Genomic DNA, 25,346 nt, shown 5'->3' with positions numbered 1-25,346 from the left:
AGCTCAGAAGTGCCGATGGATGCACGGATGGATGGTTGGAAAGATGGATCAGTCATTGCATGGATGGATGAGTGGTTGTGGTGATGGATGGATGATAGATGTGTGTCTGATACGCTGCAGGAGTACTTCCACTGACTTAGAGATAAAAACATCAAAGGGACTTAAAAATCCATCTCATTGTTATCTTGACAAAAGTGTCAAGATAACACAAAGATAGCCAGCAAAAGCCAAAAGCTGAACCCAATAACAAAAACTAAATGACAGCAAAAATCACCAAGAAAGGAAGTCATAGGACAGCAATTTATTCCATACAATAAGTAACAAGTGCATGTACTGCATTTTCCCCCAGTGTTATAATATAACACAGTGACACTGGGAATTAAAAGTACATAGTTTTTTCTTGTATGAAAAATCTACATACCCTAGAACATAATTTGTTCATAATACATTATGATACAGCCTACCCTGTATTATGTTCTATATGATAAAAATATATACTATTGGCTATATATTAAATGTTTATTCAAATATATCAATTCTCTATAAAAACAATGTCAGCTAATTTGTCCATGTCTTTTTTTGTGGTGTTCAGTTTGTACCCTCCAGATTTCATTCTTTCCCTTTAATGTTTGTTGTACTTACTTTTTTTTTGTTAGGACTTTTTTCTAGTAAATGTGACATCATTAACCCACCAGCAAATGTATCGTCTATGTGAATTATTCCACTGACTAGTGTTTTTTCTTTTTCTTTGGGGCTTTCAACTGCATCTTATGGTCTTCCTCAGTTGTCATTGCGTCACTCCAGTCATGTGATAACAACGACACAGATGGAAGCTCTGGAATGGAGTGGAGCTTGCATGAAATGATTTTCATGTTTGACTGTCAGTCAACTTTCCAGACAATCTGTTGTACTTTCAAACATGCCTCATTCGGATGGAAACAAATCAAAGCAGCAGTTCAGTATGCTGTAACAACCGCAATGGCTTCACATCCAATCACACCAGCATGTTAATAACATTATCTGTCAATCAATCACTGTAATTAATACTGTCCGAGGATTTTGAAACTTGCAATACTTTTTCCGCTCATTCCCACATCAGTCTTGTCCAGTTTGTCCCCCCCATGATTAAAGCACAGCCACTGACATGAATGGGAAATAGATTCTAAAACAATGCCTGCTAATGGAAGCTGAGAGCATGGATGATTAATGGATGATTGTTTAATCGATTAATATCCAGCCTCAGAGGATTAACAGCAAGGGAGATTTCATTTCATGTTCTGCTGGTTCGTAGACATTAAATAGCTTACAGCTGATATCTCCCCTGTCCCAGCTGGTACCTTGCTTTATGCAAAAACTCTCCTATGAATGCAGGAGGTTTACATTGGCAGCCATATGAACTACTTTACTATGAGGGTCCATGTGAGCATGCATTCAGCAGTTTTCTTAACCCCTTGGTTGAAACCGATTTATAAAAAATAAAAAAGCTGATTAGAACACATTCAATTCCACGCTTTGAGACTCTGATCCTCTGCTTAATGCCAGCACTTCTGCAGAAAGGGGATTGCAGATTGCTATTTTTCATGAAGAACAAAGGGGCGGTTTAATACCACATCCTAAAGAATTTCATATCCTGCAATTCAATACATACAGAGAAGGTGGAAGATAAGTCAGCATTTTCCTGTATTGCATCAGTGTTAACATCCAGCAGCACAGCAGACACTCATGAGATGTTAAGCCCATCGTATCAGTTACACGCAAGGAACGTTAATCCCCAGGCACCTGGGAGTTGTGTTGATGACTGAATTTTCTAGTCTGTGTTTTAGCTACAACATTCATTTGCAATAAAGATCTTTTCTCCTCTCCTGTCTTTTCTTCTCTTCACCTCACCTCAGGTTGGAGGACATACCATGTTACCTATTCGCTGGATGCCCCCGGAAAGCATCATGTACAGGAAATTCTCCACGGAAAGTGACGTCTGGAGCTTTGGAGTCATCTTGTGGGAGATCTTTACCTATGGGAAGCAGCCTTGGTTTCAGCTGGGTAATAACGAGGTACAAAGAGCCTGAATTTAGATTAACCTTCACAAGATACAGTACATATATATCATGAACGGCTGTACTGCAGGCCTTCATGCACACAGTGACAATAAGCTCCAGGTTATCCAATGGCAAATGATGAAGTCTTGAATGTTTCTTAACATCTCATGGGTGGTACAAATAAAGATATTTATTTCAAACCAAATGAAAAACAGTATGTTTAATTCATGTAGAGTTGTTATTAAAGCAGAAGAAGTAGGAATTGAATAGACTGGCCTTCCCACACAAAGCATCAAGGGCTAAAGTGAAAGCATGAGCTTTCTAATAACAGATTTAAATGAACACTGCCATTTTGGATCTTAATCTACTGCCTCATGTTGATTCTTTTCTCTTTCTGAGACTCACGCTGGCCCAACGAGGTGATAAATTGATGCCGCTTTGCCACCAGACAAGATGCCGCATTACATAACACCCATGATTGGTTTGTTGTTTCATTGGAGGCTCTGCTTTGAATCAATAAAATTCAATTAGGATTACTCTTGTAAAGCGAGCATATTGAGAAAATTAAATTGACCCAAAAGAATAACCTGGCATGTGGCATGCTCTCCACTTCAAGCGAAACATCAGTATGCTCTTGGACTTGACACAAATTAGGATTTGCACATTTCTATGTATGTTGCGCAAAAAGATTTGAGACACTTTACATGAAACAGCTGATATAACTACGTTGCTGAAGTCTTACAACAGTGTTATAAGATGAGCTCCGTATTATGTCATAGCCAAAATCTGTTTCTCATTAGTCATTGTGTCTTCAGGTAGTGTTAGATTGGATTAATGTACTTATTATTCAGTTATTCAGATTGAACATTTATAATTCTGTATCAGTGACAGTGATGACTGGAGCGTAGGATCTTGTTTCAAACAGGCCTCATTCTCCGCTGGGCCCTATAGGCTCCACCACTTTCCTCTACTTTCATTCAAAAAACAACTAGCATCACAGAGAAAAAGAAAGCTGCGCCACACCAAAACACCTGACATTACAAACTGCCATGCTGCCAAACATTGTTCAAACCCACAAAAAACTTTATTTTAAATTCTATAGGAGATCGCAAAGTTTCCAAAGATACCAAAATATGTCAGGCTGAATATAGAGGAAATGTGTTTAAAATGATTCACAACACATTTGATGGAATGGTGCAGCCATGAAAGACATGGGGTCTTGGGTTTCTATATTTCACTCAGGGTAAACATCCTATTGCTTGAATGCTTGTCAGAACAAGTGGATACAGAATATAGCTATGCTGCCAGACAGTGAGAAATAAGATCATTTGAACAACTCTGAAGCAACTTTAGATGAAATGAAAGGAAAAACTATATGTAACATTATGCTGAAACACTACTGCAACCAGAGATCCGGGATGAACTGGTCTTCAACTTTTTCTATTCAGCAATGATCTTTCTACGTGGGTCTCTTTGTAGCAGCTGATCCACATCCAGCCTGGTGCACCTTCCTGCACCTGAGACCCCCACTGATTATCTGTCTATCCGTGTTGCTTGTTAAGTTCAGGGACCAGAGTCGTGCTGCATTTATCACTAGCTCTTTGATTTGATATGAAATTTGTACTTAAGTACAGTACTTGAGTAAATGTACTTAGGAAGGAAATTCTTGAACTGGTCAGCCCTTATTGGTGAAGAAGGTTTCAGGAAACTCAGGAGGTCTTACACGGCAGTATTTATTGAAGCTTGGCTGGGGAGAAATGGCACAGCAGTACAGAGTGAGAACACCGTGTAGTGCCAAAACCAAATCCCTTCTTGATCCACAATGTTTATTTATCCCTGTTTATTGTCCCTATGGAGTCTGTGATGTACCCCCTAAAAGGTAATTCTCTACTGGTCTAAATATATAACCATAACAATAATAATATAATAACAATAATATAACCATCTTGTTGGATGTTATATTATTCTCATAGTGTTTCCACAAACAGTTACAGAGACGTTACACAGCTAGGGACAAAATAGGACCTGAGGTAAAGCAATATTCAATTTAAGGCCTTAGTTAGTCACTTAAAGGAGAACTCCACCATTTTTACACATCAAAATCTGTTTACAGGCAGGGTGCGAATTATACAGTGACAACTGGGGGGGTCAACTTTTTTTCCAGGTCAAAAAAGGAAACCCAGTACAGCGCAGGCGTGTGCTTCAGTGAATTAAAATCTTACAATGCTTACAATATCCTTGCTTATTTAACTAATGTCATCAGTCTGTAGATGATGATGAATCAAATTCATTCCACCAGTTCATGAGTGCCCCATACCACACGACAACTTTTGTAGTCAGAGGTCACCAAGTATTCTAGAGCAAAACTGCCAACAAGTCAGACACACAACAGCAGACCATCATGACAGCTCAAAACAAACCCATACAATGCTGAACCAGAGCAAAAGACACATAAAGTACAGTCTGCATTATTATTTCTAATTCCTAATTCTTATCATTCTCATCAAGTTTAAGTTTCAACTTAATCTTTTTTAGTAAACTTTATCTCTTTTCCTCTTGCTTATGTTGACTGTGAATGATATGATCTGCGTACAATAAAGCAGTAGTCAGACACTGTTGTTGGGGAAATGAGAGTTTTTGGGAATTCCAGAGTTAAAATAAATACCATGTTTAATGTGAAAGGACTCACAAAAGGCTTCAAATTAAATAATAAACTCTATATTGATGTAAAAATGTAAGTGTTCAACTAACGTCAATGTTCATTCCGATGTCCATTTTAGGGGTGTCGTATTCCAAGATCCTGAACTGTTGATTTTGCCTGTTTTGGGGGGGTCCAAGCTTTAACTAGGGGGGTCAGACCCCCCAAATCCCCCCTGTAATTCGAACCATGTTTACAGGACTTTGGAAGGACCTCTGCATGTCTGAAAAAAGTTGTATTAGTTGTAAATTAGCTAGATTCTCTGTCAGTCATGATTACTCCCAGGATGACATGAATATTTTCTCACATCTTTTTGGCTGGGAGCTGTTGCCATAACTACTGCGGCCACCACTGGTTGTTTTTAATGTTTGTGATCTGACAATGTAGGCACAGGGGCTCCAGATGTTTTTGTAGGAGATGATGCCCTATCCCCTCAGCCTAAGTCTCAAGGTAGTTTGTATGCCAGGCCGTCCTTTGGTGAGAAAACATGAGAAACAGAATGTAACAACATAGAGAAAGCAGCGCTTTCCCTTGGTAAACAGATGCAACAGGTGGAACAATAGAACAGGGTTTTCCCACTTGTTTGTACTAATATTTTGTATTCTCTCAGGTTTTTACTGTTGTTGACACTCTTGAGTATAAACCACAGCAAAATCATATGTATTTAAACACTGATTAGGCTTCAGATAGCAGCAGATTATGAAATGCTTTGTTCTGACAGCGTGGTGTGCTGCTAGCTTGCAAGAGCATGAAATTGCATGAGACCATAATATGTCTTACGGGGAGAGTTTCCATTTTTACTCTTCAGCTGTGTTGGTAATTATTCTACGCCGTAATAACTGGAAAACTTTGAAAAAAGAACATAACATCTGAGCTGGGGTACCTAAGCGTGAAGCGTGAATACATTTTATGTGGTGACAATGCTAAAATAAAAAGTAAAAGTGCAGTTTTTCAGTGCAGCCACAGTCATTACACATAAATAGACCGTTATCTGTTCTCTTAAGCTACAGTGACCTGGAACTGACACAAATAAAGTCAAATAGTTCACAACCACAGTGAGTCATCTGCCTAATGAGAATCCAACAAAGAAACAATCACCCTCTTAGCAACATCTTAACCCCACAAATATTCACTATTATTGTTATTGTGTGCTATGGGACAGAAAGAAAAATCTTGTTTCCCCTTAAATATTGGAGACATTTGAAGACTGAATGCATACGGCTTATTTCTCTTATCTCAGTTTCATTAGTTCAAACCTCAAAGGCCTCCCTGCTCAGTGTCAGTGCTTTCTCATTATGAACAGCAATCAGTCAGTAAAAATCTTCTGTCTCACTCCACTGCCCTCTCTCCTCTGCAGGTTATTGAGTGCATAACCCAGGGTCGGGTTCTGGAGAGGCCACGGATTTGTCCTAAGGAGGTGTATGACATCATGCTGGGCTGCTGGCAGAGGGAACCACAGCAGCGACTGAACATTAAGGACATTCAGAAGGTCCTGTTCGCCATGGGAAAAGCCACACCGGTCTACCTGGACATCCTGGGCTAGCAGCGGCCGGGGGGGTGGCCCGTTCTTCGCCAGACAGACAGATCGACAGAGACAGACAGACAGACTGACCCACACAAATCCAGGAATAACCAAACCAACCTGTTCCACTGTCGAAAAAAACACCTACAATGTTTTGGAAGGACTTAAGTGCCTGCAACACTTTTGGATATAGTGGATAAAACGTATTCAAAAAACACGCACTTTTACATTTTGTTTACTTGCGCATAAGATGTACAGGTTTGAAGAAGACTTTTTTTCCTCAAAAAACTGCAAAAATACACCGAAATGGAGACGAAAAGAAAGTAAAGTGGACTGGCAATAGGAAAATGACCACAGTTTGATTATATTATGGAGAGAACACATCAGAGTTAGAATCTATCCTGGGTTTGTTTTATGAATATATATAGAAATATTACATATATTTTATATTTATTTCATTTTGTCAGGGTGTTGAAGGGTCTGCCATGTGTGTTGCTAAGGGCTCGGCCCTGTCTGAAGACGTCACGGACAGACTCTTGGCAGGGACTTGTCGATGGTAGCCTTACTTGCACTCTGATTGGCTGGCACTGAGCTTTTAATGGGAACTTTGCCTCTGTGGAATAACACTGGAGGGTTGACAGGAAGGAGCGCTCCGTAGAGGCCCTACCCAATCAGACAACTGACAAATCTATTTTAATTTAAAAACAATGTACATATTGTAAAATTCTATGTGTCAAAATTATGTTAACTTATTTTTTCGCGTGTTATTTTGGTTCCTTTTCTGACTGTGATCTGGGTGGGTAAAGTATAAAGCTATGGTATTTGTTTTCATCCTAGTCTAGTGGAGATTTCTCTTGGGAATTACCTGTGTCAGTGCTGGTAAGTTGTCTTATGTTGTGAAGGTGAATGGCAGTGAATACTGTTCGAAAAATCCACTGACACTGAATCATAGAGACTGCAGAATTGGGGACAACTTGGAGCCATCAACACGACACTTTTCCGAAGAGGTGATGAAACCTCATATTCACTTTCCAGTTCATTTGCTTTTTATGGCAAGAATAATGTGTTGAGAGAAAAAAAAATACACCACACCCCTCCAACACATAGATACGCTTTGAGAAACTGTTCTGTCATTTTTAGGCTTTTTGGTGTGAAGCTGCTTTTCCACTCTAAAGAAAACATTTTTGTAACTGGAAGTATAAATCATTCACAAGTGTGTGCCTCGCATACACAGCCTAAGAAGAGTAAAAAATAAAATCTGCGAAATAGGTTTACTCTTTACTATGAGCAAATCAACACCACTCACATATCTGTCAGCTAAATATGAAGCGACAGCATAAAGACTGGAAACAGGGTTAAACCGTTAGCCTCGCTTTCTCCACTTACCAGCACCAGTAACGCTGATTAACTAACCTGTTAAATCTCTTTCAAAAGCACATTGACATTTAAAAGCAATTAACTAAAAACCCAGTCTTCGAATTTGAGCCGTACACATAATTAAATACATGCTAAATTATAATATCATCATTTTATGAGCGATAGATTGAGTAGTAGTAATAAGTTTTTCACAGCCAAAATGTCTACTAGACGATGGGCTAGCTAGGCTTGGCTCTCTATGTCCTGTTTGTTTCATCTGTACATAAACCGAGGTGTAAAAAGTAACCTCTGTAAAGGCTTCACCTTTACCTATGGTTTTGTTAAGATTTAACACTTCAAATATAACATGTTAATTGCTGAGCTTTAGAGGTGCTGATAGGCAGATTTTGTTACCTTAGGACAGAGCCATGCTAGCTGTTATCCCTTGTTTCAGGTCTTTGTGTGAATAAGCTAACCGGCTGCTGGAAGTAGCTTCATATTTACTGTACAGACATGAGAGTGGTAACGCTTTTCTCATCTAACTGTCAAGGAAGCAAATAAGTGTATTTTTCGACATTTTAGGTTAATACCATAGGAATCCTGTCGCTTCACAGGCTGAGAAAAGAAACACTATGGCTTCTTCCCTTGCATTTCCTTTACAAGAACAAAAGAAGGACACTTTTTCTTTTTCATCAGCTGTACATGACTCACAGTCACGCTTTTCTTCCTCGCACTCGTGGCCTTTGCATGTTTAGCAGTGATGAGGTTTTACACCCGTCTGTTGCTTTGATAAAAACCTCTTCTGTTACGACCAGAGAGGAGCCACTGAAGCAGGTAGATACTTGTGTTGATTTATGGGCGGTCCATCAAAAATAATAATCACTCTAATGGATCAGCTAATTGTGTGGTATTACGCGTTCCATATTTTTGATAATTACAGTATTTAATGAACTGGAAAACATGACAAGAGTTTTGTTCCAAAATGTGAGAGAAAAACATGACCCCAAAAAAGCTTAACAGCGAAAGAAAAACTAAAACCAAATGATATTGCTTTTAAAGAATAGTTCATCATTAAGTACTCAGTTGACGAATTAAGTTCATTTTTACAGAGTGGATCCTGTAGATTGCTCCGTCACTGAATGATAAACCTCAGGCAACGATTTTATTTTATGTTGTGTCTGGATATATAGCGTTTTGGAGTGGAACTCTTCACATCTCTTCCTTATTCTTCCTATTATCTTGCTGACATAAATTCTCACAGTATCACAGTGTTGTCTCTGTTCCCCTTGGGACTATGTAAATCATTATTTCAAGTATTTTATATGAAAGGCAGGATCAAATCCAACGAGTTACCCAAAGCATTCAGTTTTTGTGTATTCTCTTGTGGTAAAGATAAACGCTTAAAGACCGTGAGCATTTGCAGGGTATTGTAATCCTTTCATGGTGAGTTGAATATTGTTTTCAAAGTTTTCTTTTTTTTTTCTTTTTTTGGACAAACTAACTGAACACTTTTTGAAACAAAGTTGGCATATTACCATGTACACGTTACAGAATATAAAAATGTGGTATAACAACTGCAGTATATAAAATACTGGTATTCCATGATAGATCTTTGTATTAATGTGACTCTCTTAAGAAAATGTCTTCAAACAATCAGATGATCTCCTTTTCCATTTTGTCCTGTCTTATAAAGATGTGTAAATTTGACAAAATCTTGTCTTCATCTAAATCTGTGAGAAAGCTGAACAGCATGTGTTCAGTGTGCGTTCTGTGTTATCTGCTGTTCCATCCACTCAAAACAAAAGAAACGAAAGTATCTTTTTCTGACCTATGGATAGGTCAGAGGTCAGGACAGACGACAGATCAGCTGCTGTGAAGCTAGTATTGATTTAGTGTTTATCTCCTTCAGCAGGTCAGCCTTTCTGAATTTTCTGTTTAATAATCTGTTTTTTTTGTTTCAGCCAATACGCATCATCTTTCTTTCTATTTTCTTTTTTTATTGTGATTGGTCAAGTCTGAACACAGAAGCCATACACATATCAGCACAATTCAATCTCTCCAGGTGTTTATCTGCGATGGCATCTCTGATGTCCGTCGCAGATAAACACTCCTTATAATTTGAAGATCTTTCTTCGTAATCATCATTTTTTGACATTTTCTTTAGTATCAAAAGTAATCCACTTCATTTATGTCTACCTTATCAGTATTAAGGCCCAGAAATATGTTTCTTTGTGGTATATCACAAACCTGTAGTCATATATGCAAAAACAAACTACAGCAAAACTGTCCTACAACATGTATGGTACCACTCACAGGCAATTTCAGAAAAGCCCAAATTAACTAATGATCACTAACGATCATATGGTAAAGGCACAGCATGATATACTTATTTAGTTATCACACCAGCAACTAGAAAACCAAACAATATTAGGCTGATGGATCCAGTAGTATGCGAGATTCACACACCCCACACACACACCTGGCAGAGATAATAATATTGTCCACTTTCTCACCACAACAAGCAAGCAAACAGTAGTTTGCACAATGTGACTTCTACAAGATCTATCTTGGAAAGTGCACTTTCATTTATGGAGATAGATAGGTAAGAATGTGCTGCAGCAAAGGTTGAACCAGTGTGCAGTGTGACCCAGCATGTTCTGGGTTGTTGTTTGTTTGTTTTTTAACCAAAGGCCCATGTTAATCCACGCCTGCCTCACAAATGCTGTGGCCCTGATGAAATAAGACCTACCTGCTCCTCAACATGAAAAACAACAACAACAACATAGCTGCTCCTCATCTGATCTCCTGGAAGATTTACACTTAAATCTAACACCAGTAGCAAAATGTATCCAGGGAACAGCGACATCAAGCCCTGTCTAATTAACTAAGCCAACCAAGCAATGGAGCAACTGCATATTAAGTGTCTTGCTCAGAGACGCATTATGTGTCATTCTTGAGGGAAAAGGACATGTTGCTTGATAACCCTAGTTATTAAAAAAATGTTGCCTTTATTGGACTGCGGATAGCATGGAGACAGACAGCTTGAAAGCAGTAAAATAGTATGTGTATTAACCATTCAGTACCAGAATGCCCCACAGCCCTTGTTACTATATGTTAAATCACACCATCATGTGAGAAACATGCAAATTAGAATTTTGTGCCCATAGGTATAAACATATGCTCATATGAGATTTCCAAATCGCTTGAGACGCATAACAGTAGTGAAATGTAAACAACTTAACAGTCTGACGCAGAAAAAGAAACACATATACATGGTCTCTACATACTTACAGGCTTCACTGGCGAGTGTCCACTTATTAGATGACAGCCCATTATTGTTTTAGCTGCCCTCTTACATACAATGGGAAAATGGAGAACTAGATTTGAGGTCAGTAAGGAGTGTGTTATGATGGTGGTACCTTAATTGTTTATTGATTTACAATTACACAGTCTGTTGTGTGTTTTGGTTTCTGTGTGTGTGTGTGTGTGTGTGTGTGTGTGCGCGCTCATATTTGTGGTTCAGTCTTGAGTGTCTGAAGTTTCCGGTTTCCAGTTTGATGCGTGTTCTAACTGCAGCCGAGCTATCAGGTTGAGAAATGTACACAGGTTGGACAAAATGTAAACACATCACAGTCAAGCACTTTAACTGAAAGTCACGAAAATAAAGTCACATACAATACAACACACTGTTAAATGCTAATTAATGTAGCTGTGTCTGACAGCTATTGAAGAGCTCTGACAATCAGTACTTTCTTCTCCCAGTTTTGAAATATTCAGTGTTAGACAACCAACTGAGCATCATTAACGCAAAATGATCTGTTCCCAAACTGAAGGTGCATGAGTCAAGAAATTACAGCATTTAATTCATTTTATTTGCAATTTCAAAGAAAAGTATAGTTTTTTTTTATAGAATTATAATTATAGAAAATTGACCAGAAGTTACAATTATAAAGACACAGGATGCACCATAAGATGTGGGAAAGTTCTGCTATTTGGCAACAATAAATCAGAGTTTGAGAGGAGATTGAGTTATTCTTAAACTTATTTATTGTTTAGCATTTGTGCTGTTTTGATGTTTTCCCACATGATGCTGTTTTGAATGACATTTGTCCCAAGCATTACCAATAGCATGCACTTGCCTTAAATGTATAGATAGGTACAGTATGCATAGACTAGCACTATCAATGTTGTAACCACTAGCATTATATTATATTCCAACATTATTTTATGCACGATGGATTATTTCACAGTGACAGTGAAATTTCTGACTAATGAGCAGCAGAAACATCTAGCCAGGCAGGTTCATACACGTCATTTCCAGGAAATCACGTGTGATTGGTTTAAAGGTCGTATGCCATATTATGGTTGTGCATGTTTCTGCCCATTGAATGCAAATCATGTACATGTTTGATATCGCCGCTGAGAATCATTCAAAGTGCATTACAGGATCGTTGCCATTGGCCTCTATTTATTTCAGTACAATGTTAAGATTCTTTTCAAAGAGCTTGAGATAAGTCATCACAGTAACTGTTTAGTTGACTTTTTACTGGAGACTCTTCACACTACTGAGAATGAAAATAACTGAATATATAGTAGTTACAAAACATACTGAAAGTGGATGATTCCTACCTTCTACCATATGATAATTCATCGGTTATAATCTTACAATATGTACCTATACTAATTTATAATAATGATGATGTAAGACAGATCCAGTTGTTAATAATTTTGCCCAGAAGAAGAATGGATCTCAAGGCAGAAGCTGTGATGGGTGGAATACATTAAATCTCTACACAGGTTTTAACCTGACAACCACTCCCATGAAATAGTACTCAAGTAAAACGGTATGAAGGGCACTGCATGTGATTTGCCTTCTCTAATAGTTAAAACACCTAGAGACTCGGAGGGAAGATACGTATTGTAGTAGTTTTTTAGTTTCGCTGATTAGGCCTGCTCACCAAAACGGTCAGCAGTTATATAAGTTAAATAACCTTATAGCAGCTGATTGCTGCCATTAGCACTAAAAGTCATACCTCTTCTTGGAGTCATAACTGAGTCAAATTTGGACATAGAACTGATACACATATTTTGAAATTCAGTGTGACTTACGCTTCTCTGAAGATATCAATATCTCTGATGGCCATCACAAATAAATGTCCATAACTCCATTTAAAAGACTAAAATACGCTCCTTATAACTCCAGATTTTGCCTGAGAATCATCATGTTTTTAAGTGTGTTGTAGACCACAACTGTGTGTTCTACAGGGCATTTGATGAAAATTATTAACATTACTTTGACAATTGATCTGCAGCTACTGCTGCTACTCAGTTGCCAAACAACATGTATTTGCTGAACTAGAGGTGATATATATTTTCTTCGCATACATGCCAGTTGACTGCTGTGAACAGTCTTCATTGCATTCTGATGTGAAAGCTGCCGAGTGTATTTCAACTAAATATATTGTTGTTTTTCAGGTAGATTGCTCCGGTATTCCAGTATTGCTCATCAGCATCAAGTGCTGCAACACAGCCAAGCCATTTGAGCGACAATCCAAACATATAGAGAAAAGGCGTCATTTCTAAATTGCTTTTAAAAGTGCATTCACCGTCAAGTATTCAGTTTCTGACTCACCCTCTGTGCCTTTTAAAAACATGACTACAAGGAAATGATTCACTCTCCACACTGGAGATGATCTGTCTTATTTCGTCAAAATAATCTGAACTGTATTCAGCTGTGTCAGCTCGCCTTGGATAAAAGCAGGTATTGAACTTCATTGATAACTGTGGCAGCCTGGTAGAACACACAAGGACAGGAAACGGAGGCTGAGCGTTTTCTGTATCTGCCATTTGGTGCAAAGATGAGGAGGCGAGCTCATTTGTGAAGAAGAGGTTGTACAAACAAAAAGAGAAGCTTCACAGAAGCTCATTATATAATCCAATACCTTGCTGTTTTCTTACCTGCAGACACGCAAGCAAATGTACTGACCTTGGATGCAAAATTGCCCACTGCTATTTGATCAAAAATGGTTCCTTCCGTATGATAAGTTGAGAAATCATCATCTTCTGTTTTGCCTCAAAGTTTGCCTCAGTATTTTTGTAGAGTACCTGAACCCAGAGCTGCTTCCTCACCACCCAGGAAGAATGCCTTTGACTAATCCCCAGGGCTGTCTTATCATGTGTGATTGAATAGAGCCTTCAGTCCCCAGGAGACGGGCTAACCTTTATCTTGCCTATTTTCTATTTCTGCATCTCTTTCTTTCCTCTCCAGAACAAGGTGTTTGTGGGAAAAGGAGACCTGTTCACTGTTTACACCCTCCAATATGCACATTGTTCCCCCAATGGGCGTGCGTTTGAAACATGAAAGGCTCTGAACAAAATGGAAAATTTCCACTCCATTAGCCGTGCAGCCAATCAGTGCGCAGTGACCCAGATAGGGAGTGTGATATTGATGATGACAGCAATAAAGACGTATTTTCACCACAAGCCTTCCTTCTAATTAGGTTGATCTGCAGAGAAAATAAATGAATTTTGACAAAATGCAAAAGAGGTGGTGTGCTGGGAGGATTAGACAAGAGAGTGTGACAGGAGGGGCGGGGGGGTGAGATTCAGAAGGTTTTTGGGGGTTAAGTGACTCCACTGTTGGGGAATGGGTGACAATTTCTAGTGAAATGAGATTCCGTGGCTTCAGGTTCCTCCTGAATACGGTGTTTGGTCGAAGTAATTGTTCAGGGTCGAGTGGGTGATACTCATTGATGATGGCTTTTTTTTTTTTTTTGCATATCTTGACGAGCCCATTTACTTCGGACAAACTTCAGTGTGTACGAAATCAAAATTGTATCTGCTGCCTTTTCAGGCTGCAAATTAACTGCTGATGTATTGTATTAAAGAATGCCCTTATAGCTGAAAACTAAAGAATGGTGGTAGTCTAGGGATGGTGTTGATGCTTACTGGAAGACCAAGTTCCTTTAAAAATCATCCTGGGAATCTCTCCCTTCACTCAGCTGTTGGAGTGCCTTTGAGCAAAAAAGGACAATAACACTATAGTAATTTGCTATTATTAGTTTTGTTTTCAAGAGATTTTAAAACTATATATAAAAGTTAGTCAATTAAGCCACAATTTTCTAAAAATCTAGCTGTAATTTTCATGTAATATCACAGACTCATGAACATTTTGTTCCAGTTTGTGTTACTTTATGCTGTAGTTGACAGACGGTGGGAAATGTAATGTAAGATATTAAACGATTTATTTTGGAAAATATCTGTATGGTAATCAATATTGAATGGCATAATAACTGCATGGATTTACCTGTGGTAGTATTGGGTAGATTGGGTCTGAGATTGGGTCAATCACCCGAAATAATTATTTTCTCCGATTTCGAGACCCGCATGGACATTGCACTCCACCTCTACTGGTCCCTGTAAGCTCTATTGCCTTTTTAAATTATGTTGAGCACCACAAGCTTTCACAAGTGATTTTTTTATTGTGTGTTGTTGATGTATGAGCGTTTCCTTCAACAATTGACTTTAATGGTGAGAAAGGCTGCTGTCAGTCATTTTAAACGTTTCCATGCACACAGTAATATCACAGCAAATATCGTGGGACATTTAAGCCGCAAAGCTATAACCTGTCGTTGAAATGACAGACAAATCTCTCCTCAGGAAAAAGAATTAGCTTCTGGAAAACACTTTAAGACAGCTCTGCTAGAGAGTATGGCTTTACCTTACTTCCAACAATTTCACTGTATGAATGAACCTGGACTGTGTGTGTGACCTTTTGGATGTGTAGGAGAACACAGAACATTAATTAACTTTAGATCCTGGCTGTTCCTGTGTTGGGAGATTTAAATAATCAATGAAGTTACAGCATCTCCCCTCTCCCCCATTAAGCGAGATGCTGTGCACGTTCATGACCCGGCTGATCCATGGATAATTCAAGGTGCCCACGGTTATAACACTGTGATACACGCATCACTGCCCTGCAGTAATGCTGTTTAACTTGCATATGACAATTTATTTAAGTTTTAATCCTTAAGATTTTCACCATATCAAATCCATTTTTTTGCCATTTCCGTGGTGGATTCTTCCTTTATTTTTAAGACAAAATGTTTTCATTATTTTGGGTGGAACTTCTTAAGTAATTGACTACAGATGGTGATAACGTTGCTGTGGTTTTCCCCTAAAACAGAGGTCACTAATAGGCGGACCGCGGTCTGGATCCGGACCCAGCGGCCGTATTGTCTGGACCCGGACGTACAGCTGATCTATTATTGAGAATTACTACCTCAAGACGGGGCATTCTATTTTAAAACGCGCAGCTTTTCTAGCATTTACTGTCCTGGTTTAGCGTCACAGGAAACTCACAGACCAATCGCATGTGCGCCAATCGTCTCATGTGATTCTGCTCAGCCAATCAAATCTGTGCATTGTTAAGCATTGCCAGAGCCGTTAACGGCCCTGAGCATTGTGAGTCGAGTAGGCGAGTGAGATACACAGAGGAAGAGAGGAGAGGAAAGAGAAAAGAGACTTCACATGGCTTTTAACCAAGAATGTACAGATTCTCACATGTACATTCTGCCCATGGGTAGTTCAAATCCGGAATATCTCATATATCTCCAATCCTAGCTAGAGCTCACATTTCTCACTGAACAAGAGAAAGTAGGGAAGTGGTAGCTAACGTTATATAAGAGGGAATGAAAGAGAAGAGGAGGCATTACAGCTGTTCATTTGTTAAGATGTGTTGAGTGTTAATTATAAAACTGGTTGAGACTGAACTTCAATCACTAAAAGCTACAGTTTATTTTTTCTGAAATTGAGTAAGAAATAAAATTAATTTATTTTAAGATGCAGATTTACAAAAACGTTTTTTAAATGCAGCCTTTAGATTACTTATATTTAGAATTTATTATTAGCGTAGTTGTTATTAATTATCCCTTCAGTTTTATGTGAAAACTGACATTATTGACAATATTGTTGAAATAGTATCTGAATTGTCAGTTGTTGACTAAAAACATACGTTGATACAACTAGGCTATACGTTATGGCAGGCTACTGAATGATAACGCAAGTTGATGTTCCGGACCTTTGCTTCGTGAAATTTTCTCCAACTGGACCTCTTTGAATTTTAATTGAAGACCCCTGTCCTAAAAGATGAACTCTTCAAGTGCTTTTGAGAATATCATAGAGGAGTGGGAGTGTGGCCAGAGTGGATAGGAAGAAATCAAGCAAGCATGTAGCCAGTAAGAAGGTCAGCAGCCAAAGTGCCAGGAGGAACAGCCATGCACGGCAGCACTGAAATACCAACCATCTACACTTCCTCCTGGAGGGAGGGTGGAATCAGTTGCCACATTAAGTTTCCACATCGGAGGGGAAGATGGGGGATGTCACCCCACAGCAATCCGCTGCACACTCAGCAGGTGTTGACATCTAGATTAACCTTGGACTGCTGTGAGTACAATTCCTCTGGAAGGCAGCGTCTTATTAGAATGCACACAGACAGCTTGTATCCAATCCCCGGCTTCTAAGGCTCGCAGGTACTGCCCCTCATTCGCTGGCCTGTCAATCAAAGGGTCATAAGAGCATTGCTGCAGGGACGTGGCGTGGGAAACTTGGAAGCTGACTGGGACTTTTAACCCAACAATACCCGAGTTTCTCCTAATTCATATTACCATGACTATTCCTAAAGGAGCTTATCAAGTTAATTCATAAGTCAGTATAATTAATAATTAATAATGAATTAATTGTAATCCAAATACAGTACAATTCCAAATGTCGGGGTATTTTGCAAACATTCCTACATAGATTTGTGGCCAAGTGTTTATGTAGCTCATCTTCAGCAAAAGATGAAAATCTTTCAACATATTTTATGTTTATGTATATATTGCACAATATTATTACACATAGGCTGCTATAACAGCTCAGTGACACGGTGACACTACACACAAACTATTCAGCCCTATAATAAAAAATCACAGTCACAGTCGTGTGGTCATTGCGACTTGGTTGTAACCCACTATATTGCAGTAAAGATCATGTCAACTGAGTTAAATTTGTTATATTCATGCTTAAATTCTGCTTATGAATTATATGAATCAGTATTTGGCACAAAGATATACTCCTCAGACATATCAAATCAGAGGCCATCTAACCCCTCCTAAATCAAAGCGTGCTCCTCTGCTATTATAAAACCCTGTGGTTTGTACAATTGACAGAAATGCAATATAATATCCATAACTATGTTTTCAGTGGTGTATAAAGACCTTACTTAATGAACCGTTATGTTTTTATTACCTAAGGTTGAGCCATGTAGAATCTTTTTTTCCTCTTTAAATCTTTATTGCAAAAAGAGAAATGAAGTGTACATGGGGCATAAAGAAGTATACAGAACTTTAACTCGTGCAAAATCACATTTTGCATATACATATTTTGCAAACATGTAATCTGTAATATGGTTATAACGGTTATTTTGCTGTCCATGTAGAGTGAACTGGCTGAAATATGCATTTCAATAGGATTTTGTCATTTGTATTTAATAGGGTTCATGAAAATGGCTTCATATTCTGTATCAAAATACTTACAAAATAATTGTTTAGTAGTTAAATATTAAAATATTAAATACTAAATATTCTATGTCACGGAGACATAAAAATGCTGCCTCTGGTACTGTACCTAATCAGTACTTTGCAGACACATGTTGAGATCAGAACAGAAAATAGATCCAAACCCAAGAAGATCAAGGTGAGGAAAGTGTAGGTGTGTAGCTTTTCATTGATTTTTAGCATAAATTGCACCAATTCTTAACTGTTCCTTTAAGATTTGGTGTTCGGTTTAGTAGCCTAGGCTAAATCATTTACCAGTTATCAGTACTTAATGTTCTAGCCAATAATTTGACCCGAGTACCAGCCCTCATAGTTAAAGTTGCTATTTCCAGCCTATGTTTTCATCTGTTGTGCACGACAAAAATTATAACAAAAGCATGTCAGACTTCAGTAAATTGGTAGTTATTGGTAGTTGTTTGTTCCTTTAAAACTAACCATCATCTGGGGGATCACGATGAATATTTGATCTGTTAAAGGCTCGTGCAGACTACACGACTGTCAGCCGATGCCCGTGCTGTTTTCTTGACAAAACACGGTTTAGAGACCAGCATCGGGTGACAGAGCCGTTGTCGACTCGTGTAGTGTGTGACCCCCTGTCACCGATCAGTCATGTAGTGTGAACGCCACAATGAATTCAAGATCCCATCACGAGACTGCAAGTTGTGTAGTCTGAACAGCAAGGCATGCATGAGCCTTTAGTCGGCAACACTATGCGTGCATGTGCAGCACTGAAGAGCTTTGTCTACGCCAATTAACGGGTTCACCTAACCCTCCCCCCTCTCTCGACGGTTGTTCTGGAGCCTGCCTAATACTGGTTACTACAAAGATAGCGATAGCCAGTGCTGGACTGGGATATTAATTCAGCCAGGAATCTAATGTCAATCCAGGCCAATCTCCACATTCACTCCATTCACAACAGACTGTTCTATTTACTGTATCTGCCAGCAACATATGTTTTACCTTTTTTTTTTTTTTTTTATATTCACAATAGTTCACAAGAGTGTGTTCAGTTTCAAGAGTTAGTCAAATTCACTTCCATAATTAAGGCAACAGGAATAAATATAGTATACAGGTTATCATTTTCTAGATTATTTCCATGCATACACATCTTTCCCACATACTGTAGCATGATTACGTTTTTTAAAATATAAAATCAATCCAGGGAGTTTATGATGTGAAATTTTACAGCATTTAGTGGCACTATCCTCCCAGACGTTTCTCCTTTTAATGCACTCCCTCTCAGCTCTACTTTTTCTCTTTCTCTGTTCTCGCTTTCTCCTGTGCTGTCCGTTTTTTCTCCACATTGCTCAGCCTCATGCACTCCATGCACAGACTGAATGTTGATGTGTATGCATGTGCGACCATTTGAGTGTGATAACAGACAGAGATCATACCATCAGGTTCAAAACTGTTGGGCAGGCTGACGGTCTACAGTTCCAAGGGTGCTGCCTGGTATTGTTTTCTTTTTGAGTCTCCCCTTTAATTTAGCATTTTTAAGCTTGCCAGGCCACAAGGAATTCTCCCAATGACCAGTCCAGGTGCTTAGAAGACAAAAAATAAAAAATGCATGACCTGTCTTCAGATTTGTTAACTAAAACCAGACTAAAACTATCAAAAAAATATATATATAACAAGACCAAGAACTACATCACAATCACGTGCCAAAATGGACACTAAAGCACAGATTTATATATCAGAGAATGCCAATAATAATGATGATAATGATAGTTAGTATATGTTTTAGTCTTAGTAGTATGCAGTATGACAATAATGATGATAATACATGACAAAAACATGGCTTTACAGGAATTATTAGCTGAGGTGAAATTACTTTCCTCATCATTTTATCGACACGGTTCCTGAGCAGAATACGTGAGTAAGAGTCATTTGTGAAGACCACCACAGTGCAAGAAGACATGGAGCCCTAGCTCTCTGTATCTCTCACCCACAACATGAATAGGCTTGTTGAGCAACATGTCAGAAATTTCCATGGAGACTATCGGCTTTGTTTTTTCTTCATGGTGTAACCATATGTCTCTTAATTAATCACCATGAACCAAATACATTTTTTTTTGTTACAGCTGACAACACCCATGTTAGCTTGCAAAACTCCGTTACTCATAAGTCCTGCGGTGGAGATTACACAAGCTGTTGCCATAGCAACTCTATTAAAATGGCATTTTGGATTGAGGTGTCCATATGATGTGAGGATATGCCTTGACAGCGTGGTTCGAATTACGGGAGGGCATTGGGTTTTCTGACTGACTTGGACCCCTCCAAAAGAGGCAAAAATGACAGTTCAGAGGATCTTTCTTACCTTACCTTTCTTACTGTAATTGTACAAAGGCCTATTACAAGATATTTCCCATATTCATGCCTCAAGAATCTTGAAATACGATTTCAAACACCAAACGTTTTGTCTGCCTGTATGACTCCCACTTATTAAAGTCCAGTGCGTAGGGTTACCAGATGTCCCCGTTTTCCGGAAACAGTTTTGGTGACCTATCCCTGTCTGGAGCTGTCCCCGTAAATGTCACCGTTTTTAACTGTGTGTTAATCATAGACTGTATAAGGTCTTAACACACCTGAAATCAGATTTTGCGTGGCCAGAAAGACTGGACAGCAGAGTATACAGGTATCGTGCCAAAAGTTATCGTCCGCCGAAAACTGATTTTCGTCTGCGGTAGTATGCGCAGCATGTTAAAGCTGTATCGTCCAATTTCTTTACGTCTACAGCTGCTTTTCACTGGATCAAACAGATGTGTCTTTGTGTATCTTTTAAGAGATTAATCACAATTGTGGCCAAATAAGTGTTTGCACTTTATATCTGTTTTGAAAAGTAGTTTCTGCCTCAAAATGACTTTCATTCAGAAGTGGTATATTTGACAGATTACAAAACTGAAGTTGTCCCCCTTTTTTATTTCATATAAAATAACATATATATTTAATGACAAATTGACCACCAAACCAAAATGTCCATGGTTTTCATTTCAGAAATCTGGTCACCTAACCAGTGCGTCACAGAAGCTAATGGAGACATTGTAGGTTATTGTAAAGTTAGCTATCTACCTTGTTTAACCTCTTGGTACCGTACCTTTTTGCTGTTCTAGGTGTTTTCCATCCAAAAACAGCGGTCGTTTGTGTCAACAGAGACCGTCTGGGCCACCATCTTGGTGAGGTCGGCTGAGCTTGATGTTTCCTTTCTGCCATCAGATTGAAGTAGAGAAGAAGAGGTTGCTTTGGCGGAGACGGACTTTATCGGTCTCTGCTGGCGACCCGTAGGAGCTACACAGATATGCAGGATATCAATCGATTCGTCTCTTCACTACCAAGAAAGAGTCCCCTTACAGCCCTGTAGGATGTTCGGTTCTCAAGCTGTGGCCCATAAAGTATGGGAGTGCTTTTGGTCATAGGAATATTGACTGTTTTTATCAATATTTCAATGTTTTGGAAGCTTTATGTTATTTAGAACGTGGTTGTATGGAGTGTGGAATGTTGCTCAATGTTGAAGATAAAAGTGAACATATAAACAGTAAATATGGACAAAACATGGACATTCGCCTGGTATATTTTTGAAAGATTGTGTAATAACTGTGGTATATCAGTTTCTTTTCATCAAATTTACAGTTACAGTTGTATTCCAGGTGTATTAGAAGATATCCAGGTGCATTATAATTATAACAATCTTATGATGGTTTTGATTGTTTATGGCATTAAAATATAGCTTTTTTTTTACCAGGCAAGGATGAAAATATCATATTTTTTCTGTATTGCATCTCCATGTAGTCTGTAATGGTAAAATAAATATGTTAATGTAATCTTATTCCTTAGCTTCTGACCTTTCAAAGGAGACCAGAATTATGCATCTAGGCCTAATGGTTGAGGAGATATTACTGATTTATTTTGGGGTTATTTTAGGCGTTTTTGCTGGAAATAGGTGCCAGGTACCATGTGGTGAATACACTTAACTTTCCAACCTTCAGAGTTTTGTAATTGGGGGAGACCGGGTATGGTTGTTACATGGTGAGAGTTGTAACAACACCATTTCCACCAATTAGAGATAAGATAGGATTTATGTGATCATTTCAGTATTTACCTACTTCCTCCCTGGCATGGTGGTTCTCAGGGCTGTAAACAGGTACATTCAGAATATATAGAGAAAAAAAAATTTTTGAGGTAAGAAAGTACATTTTATGACCAAGACTATATTTTGTTTAGTCTCTATACTATTGCAGGTAAAATTGTTTGACTTATATCAGATTGAATTGTAGTATCTTAGGCAACATATGATGCATTTTTTCCTTTCTAATTTCAAACCACTATGCTAATATAGGTAGCTAAACAATGGCTGACAGGGGTGGGGTAGGTTGTAACAAAAGTAACTAAAGTGTTAACAACCATCCCCTATACATACAACTTTTGTTAGACCTAAGGATGTACACAGATATTTTTTAATTAAGTACATTGTAGTAGTGTTTATTAAGTATACTGTTAAATAAGTTAATTCTATAGACAAATTTACATAGACATACTGTACATGCGCGTGAGTCATCAGACATAGTCTGTTACAGTGAGAGAGAAACATTCTTCTATTATTTCACTATACCCGTTTCTGTAACATATCACATGGTGCGACATCCATTTTTGCTTCTTTTGTCTTATTGTTACAACATACCCTGGTAGTGGGGTAGGTTGTAACAAGGGAACACAATGGATTTGACATCACCTCACAAGGTCTGTGATATTCTTGTAGAGGAATGAATTGGTGCCATTTGTAGTGAACAAATGTGGGTACTTTGTATAAAAGTTTGAGAACTCTAGCTAAAAAAATCAGTGAGTTATAGTTGCTGAAGCAAAAGGTGTTAAAACCAAGTCAAGTGTCTATGGATGAATGCTAAAGTTAGGTAGTTTCTAACTTTTGCCTTAAGTTACGTTAAGTTCAGGATATCCGTATCTGCTGCTTCAATTTTAACCATTTCTTAACAGCCAACTGCTTTAATTGGGTGAGTGAAATTTATCTTGGCAGGTTCTGATAATTTAATTTTTTTTTATTTTAATTCCAATAAATCTGCCTCTTCTCTCATCTGAGTAATGTGATTGAGATTGACAGGGGGAGATCAATAGGCCCAGCACGACACAGGACTGATAACCGATGACGGCAAAAACCAAGTGTTATTTCAGATTTATTACAACTAAGCTGAAACTTGTTTTTCCTATTCCAATTATTCTGCCACATGTACATTACAGACTTTTATTTTATATTATTATATATCATTGCATGCGTGGTTTTAAATGTGCCTAATACTGCTAATATAGAAGATTAATTTTCTTCAGCTCATGTATTTATACTGTGTATATATATATCCTCCTCTCACCCCTTGCGCGGTGATGAGTGTCATTCTCAAGCTCGGGTCCTCTACCAGAGGCCTGGGAGTTTGAGGGTTCTGCGCAGTATCTTAGCTGTTCCTAGGACTGCACTCTTCTGGACAGAGACCTCTGATGTTGCACAGCCCCCAGTGCTCCGATTACCACTGGCACCACTGTTGCTCTTACTTTCCACATCTTTTCTAGCTCCTCTTTCAGCCCTTGGTATTTCTCAAGCTTCTCGTGTTCCTTCTTCTTGATGTTGCTGTCACTTGGGATTGCCACATCTATCACTGCAGCCTTCTGCTGTTTGTCGATCAACACGATGTCTGGTTGGTTAGCCATCACCAAGTCCCACAGGATCTTAGCTCAGTCATTCTCAACTACCTTAGGAGGTGTCTTCCATTTTGACCTTGGGACATAACTCATGGCAGATGTTCCTGTACACTATGACAGCTACCTGGTTATGGCGTTCCATGTACGCACTTTCTGCCTGCATCTTACACCCTGCAGTAATGTGCTGTTCTGTCTCAGGGGCATCCTTGCACAGTCTGCACCTGGGGTCCTGCCTGGTGTGCTTCTGTGCTGTCTTTTAGTCCAACCTTTTCCAGCCACTGGTAGGATTTCTTGATATCAGCCACTTCTTCTATTTGTCGGTGGTAGATGCCGTGTAGCGGCTTGTCTCTCCATGAAGATTCTTCGTCTTCTTCGGTTTCTGCTGTCTGAGGTATTCACTAAGCCCTTCATCTTTGGTGGGCTATCTTCCTGATATACTCCTGGATCTTTGTCGTTTCATCCTGAACAGTGGTCTTGATACTCACTAGCCTTCGGCCTCCCTTGCTACGCTTGGTGTACAGTCTCAGGGTGCTGGATTTGGGGTGAAACCTTCCATGCATTGTAATGAGCTTTCTTGTCTTGATGTCAGTGGCCTCTATCCCCTCCTTTGGCCAGTTTATTATACCTGCGGGGTATCTGATGACTGGCAGGGCATATGGGTTGATGGCTCAGATCTTGTTCTTCCCATTCAGCTGACTCTTCAGGACCTGCCATACTCTCTGTAGGTATTTGTCTGTGGACTTCCTTGCTGCCTCTTCATGGTTTCCGAACCCCAAGGTATTTGCAGCTGTCCTGAACATCTGCATTTTCTGGTAGTTCAACCCCCGCGGTTCTGATCATTTCCCCTCTTTTTGATACCATGCAACCACACTTTTCCAGTCCTAACGACATTCCAAAGTCATTGCTGTAGATCCTGGTAGTGTGGATCAGTGAGTCGATGTCTCGCTCATTTCTGGCATACAGCTTGATGTCATCCATGTAGAGGAGGTGACTGTCTTTGTGATGATCTGGATGAGGGGGTTCAGGCCTATGCAGAACAGCAGCGGGGATAGTGCATCGCCTTGGTATATGCCCATACTTGATGGTGACTTGTGCAATTGGCTTTGAGTTGGCTTCCAGACTTGTTTTTCACAGCCCCCAAGTGTCCTGTTGATCTTGTACATTTCCAAGCATTCCAGTATCCATGTATGTGGCATTGAGTCATAGGCTTTCTTGTAGTCAGTCCAGGCGGTGCACAGATTGGTCTGCCTGGTCTTGCAGTCTTGAGTGACTCTATCAACCAGTAGCTGGTGCTTTGCTCCTCTGGTATTACTGCCCATTCCCTTCTGGGCCCTGTCCATGTATTGAGCCATGTGCTTAGCCGCTATGATGCCTGACAGGAGCTTCCATGTTGTGCAGATGCAGGTTATTGGCTGATGGTTGGATGGGATTGTTCCCTT

The 25,346-nt window shown here is 39.1% G+C and overlaps 1 protein-coding gene across 1 annotated transcript in view; it reads left to right on the top strand.

Annotated features, from left to right (window-relative positions):
* The window catches only part of ntrk3b (neurotrophic tyrosine kinase, receptor, type 3b), a 52,234-nt gene extending 42,950 nt beyond the window's left edge, over positions 1 to 9,284 (top strand). The window contains 2 exon segments of the mRNA XM_046032955.1: positions 1,893 to 2,051; positions 6,092 to 9,284. Of these exon segments, the coding sequence (XP_045888911.1) occupies positions 1,893 to 2,051; positions 6,092 to 6,277 (345 nt within the window). The 3' untranslated portion in view covers positions 6,278 to 9,284.
* The last annotated feature ends 16,062 nt before the right edge of the window (positions 9,285 to 25,346 follow it).

The sequence above is a fragment of the Micropterus dolomieu genome, linkage group LG20 (genome assembly GCF_021292245.1).
Source record: "Micropterus dolomieu isolate WLL.071019.BEF.003 ecotype Adirondacks linkage group LG20, ASM2129224v1, whole genome shotgun sequence".
NCBI lineage: Eukaryota > Metazoa > Chordata > Actinopteri > Centrarchiformes > Centrarchidae > Micropterus > Micropterus dolomieu.
The sequence above is the reverse complement of the archived record's forward strand: the minus strand, read 5'-3'. Positions and strand labels throughout refer to the sequence as shown.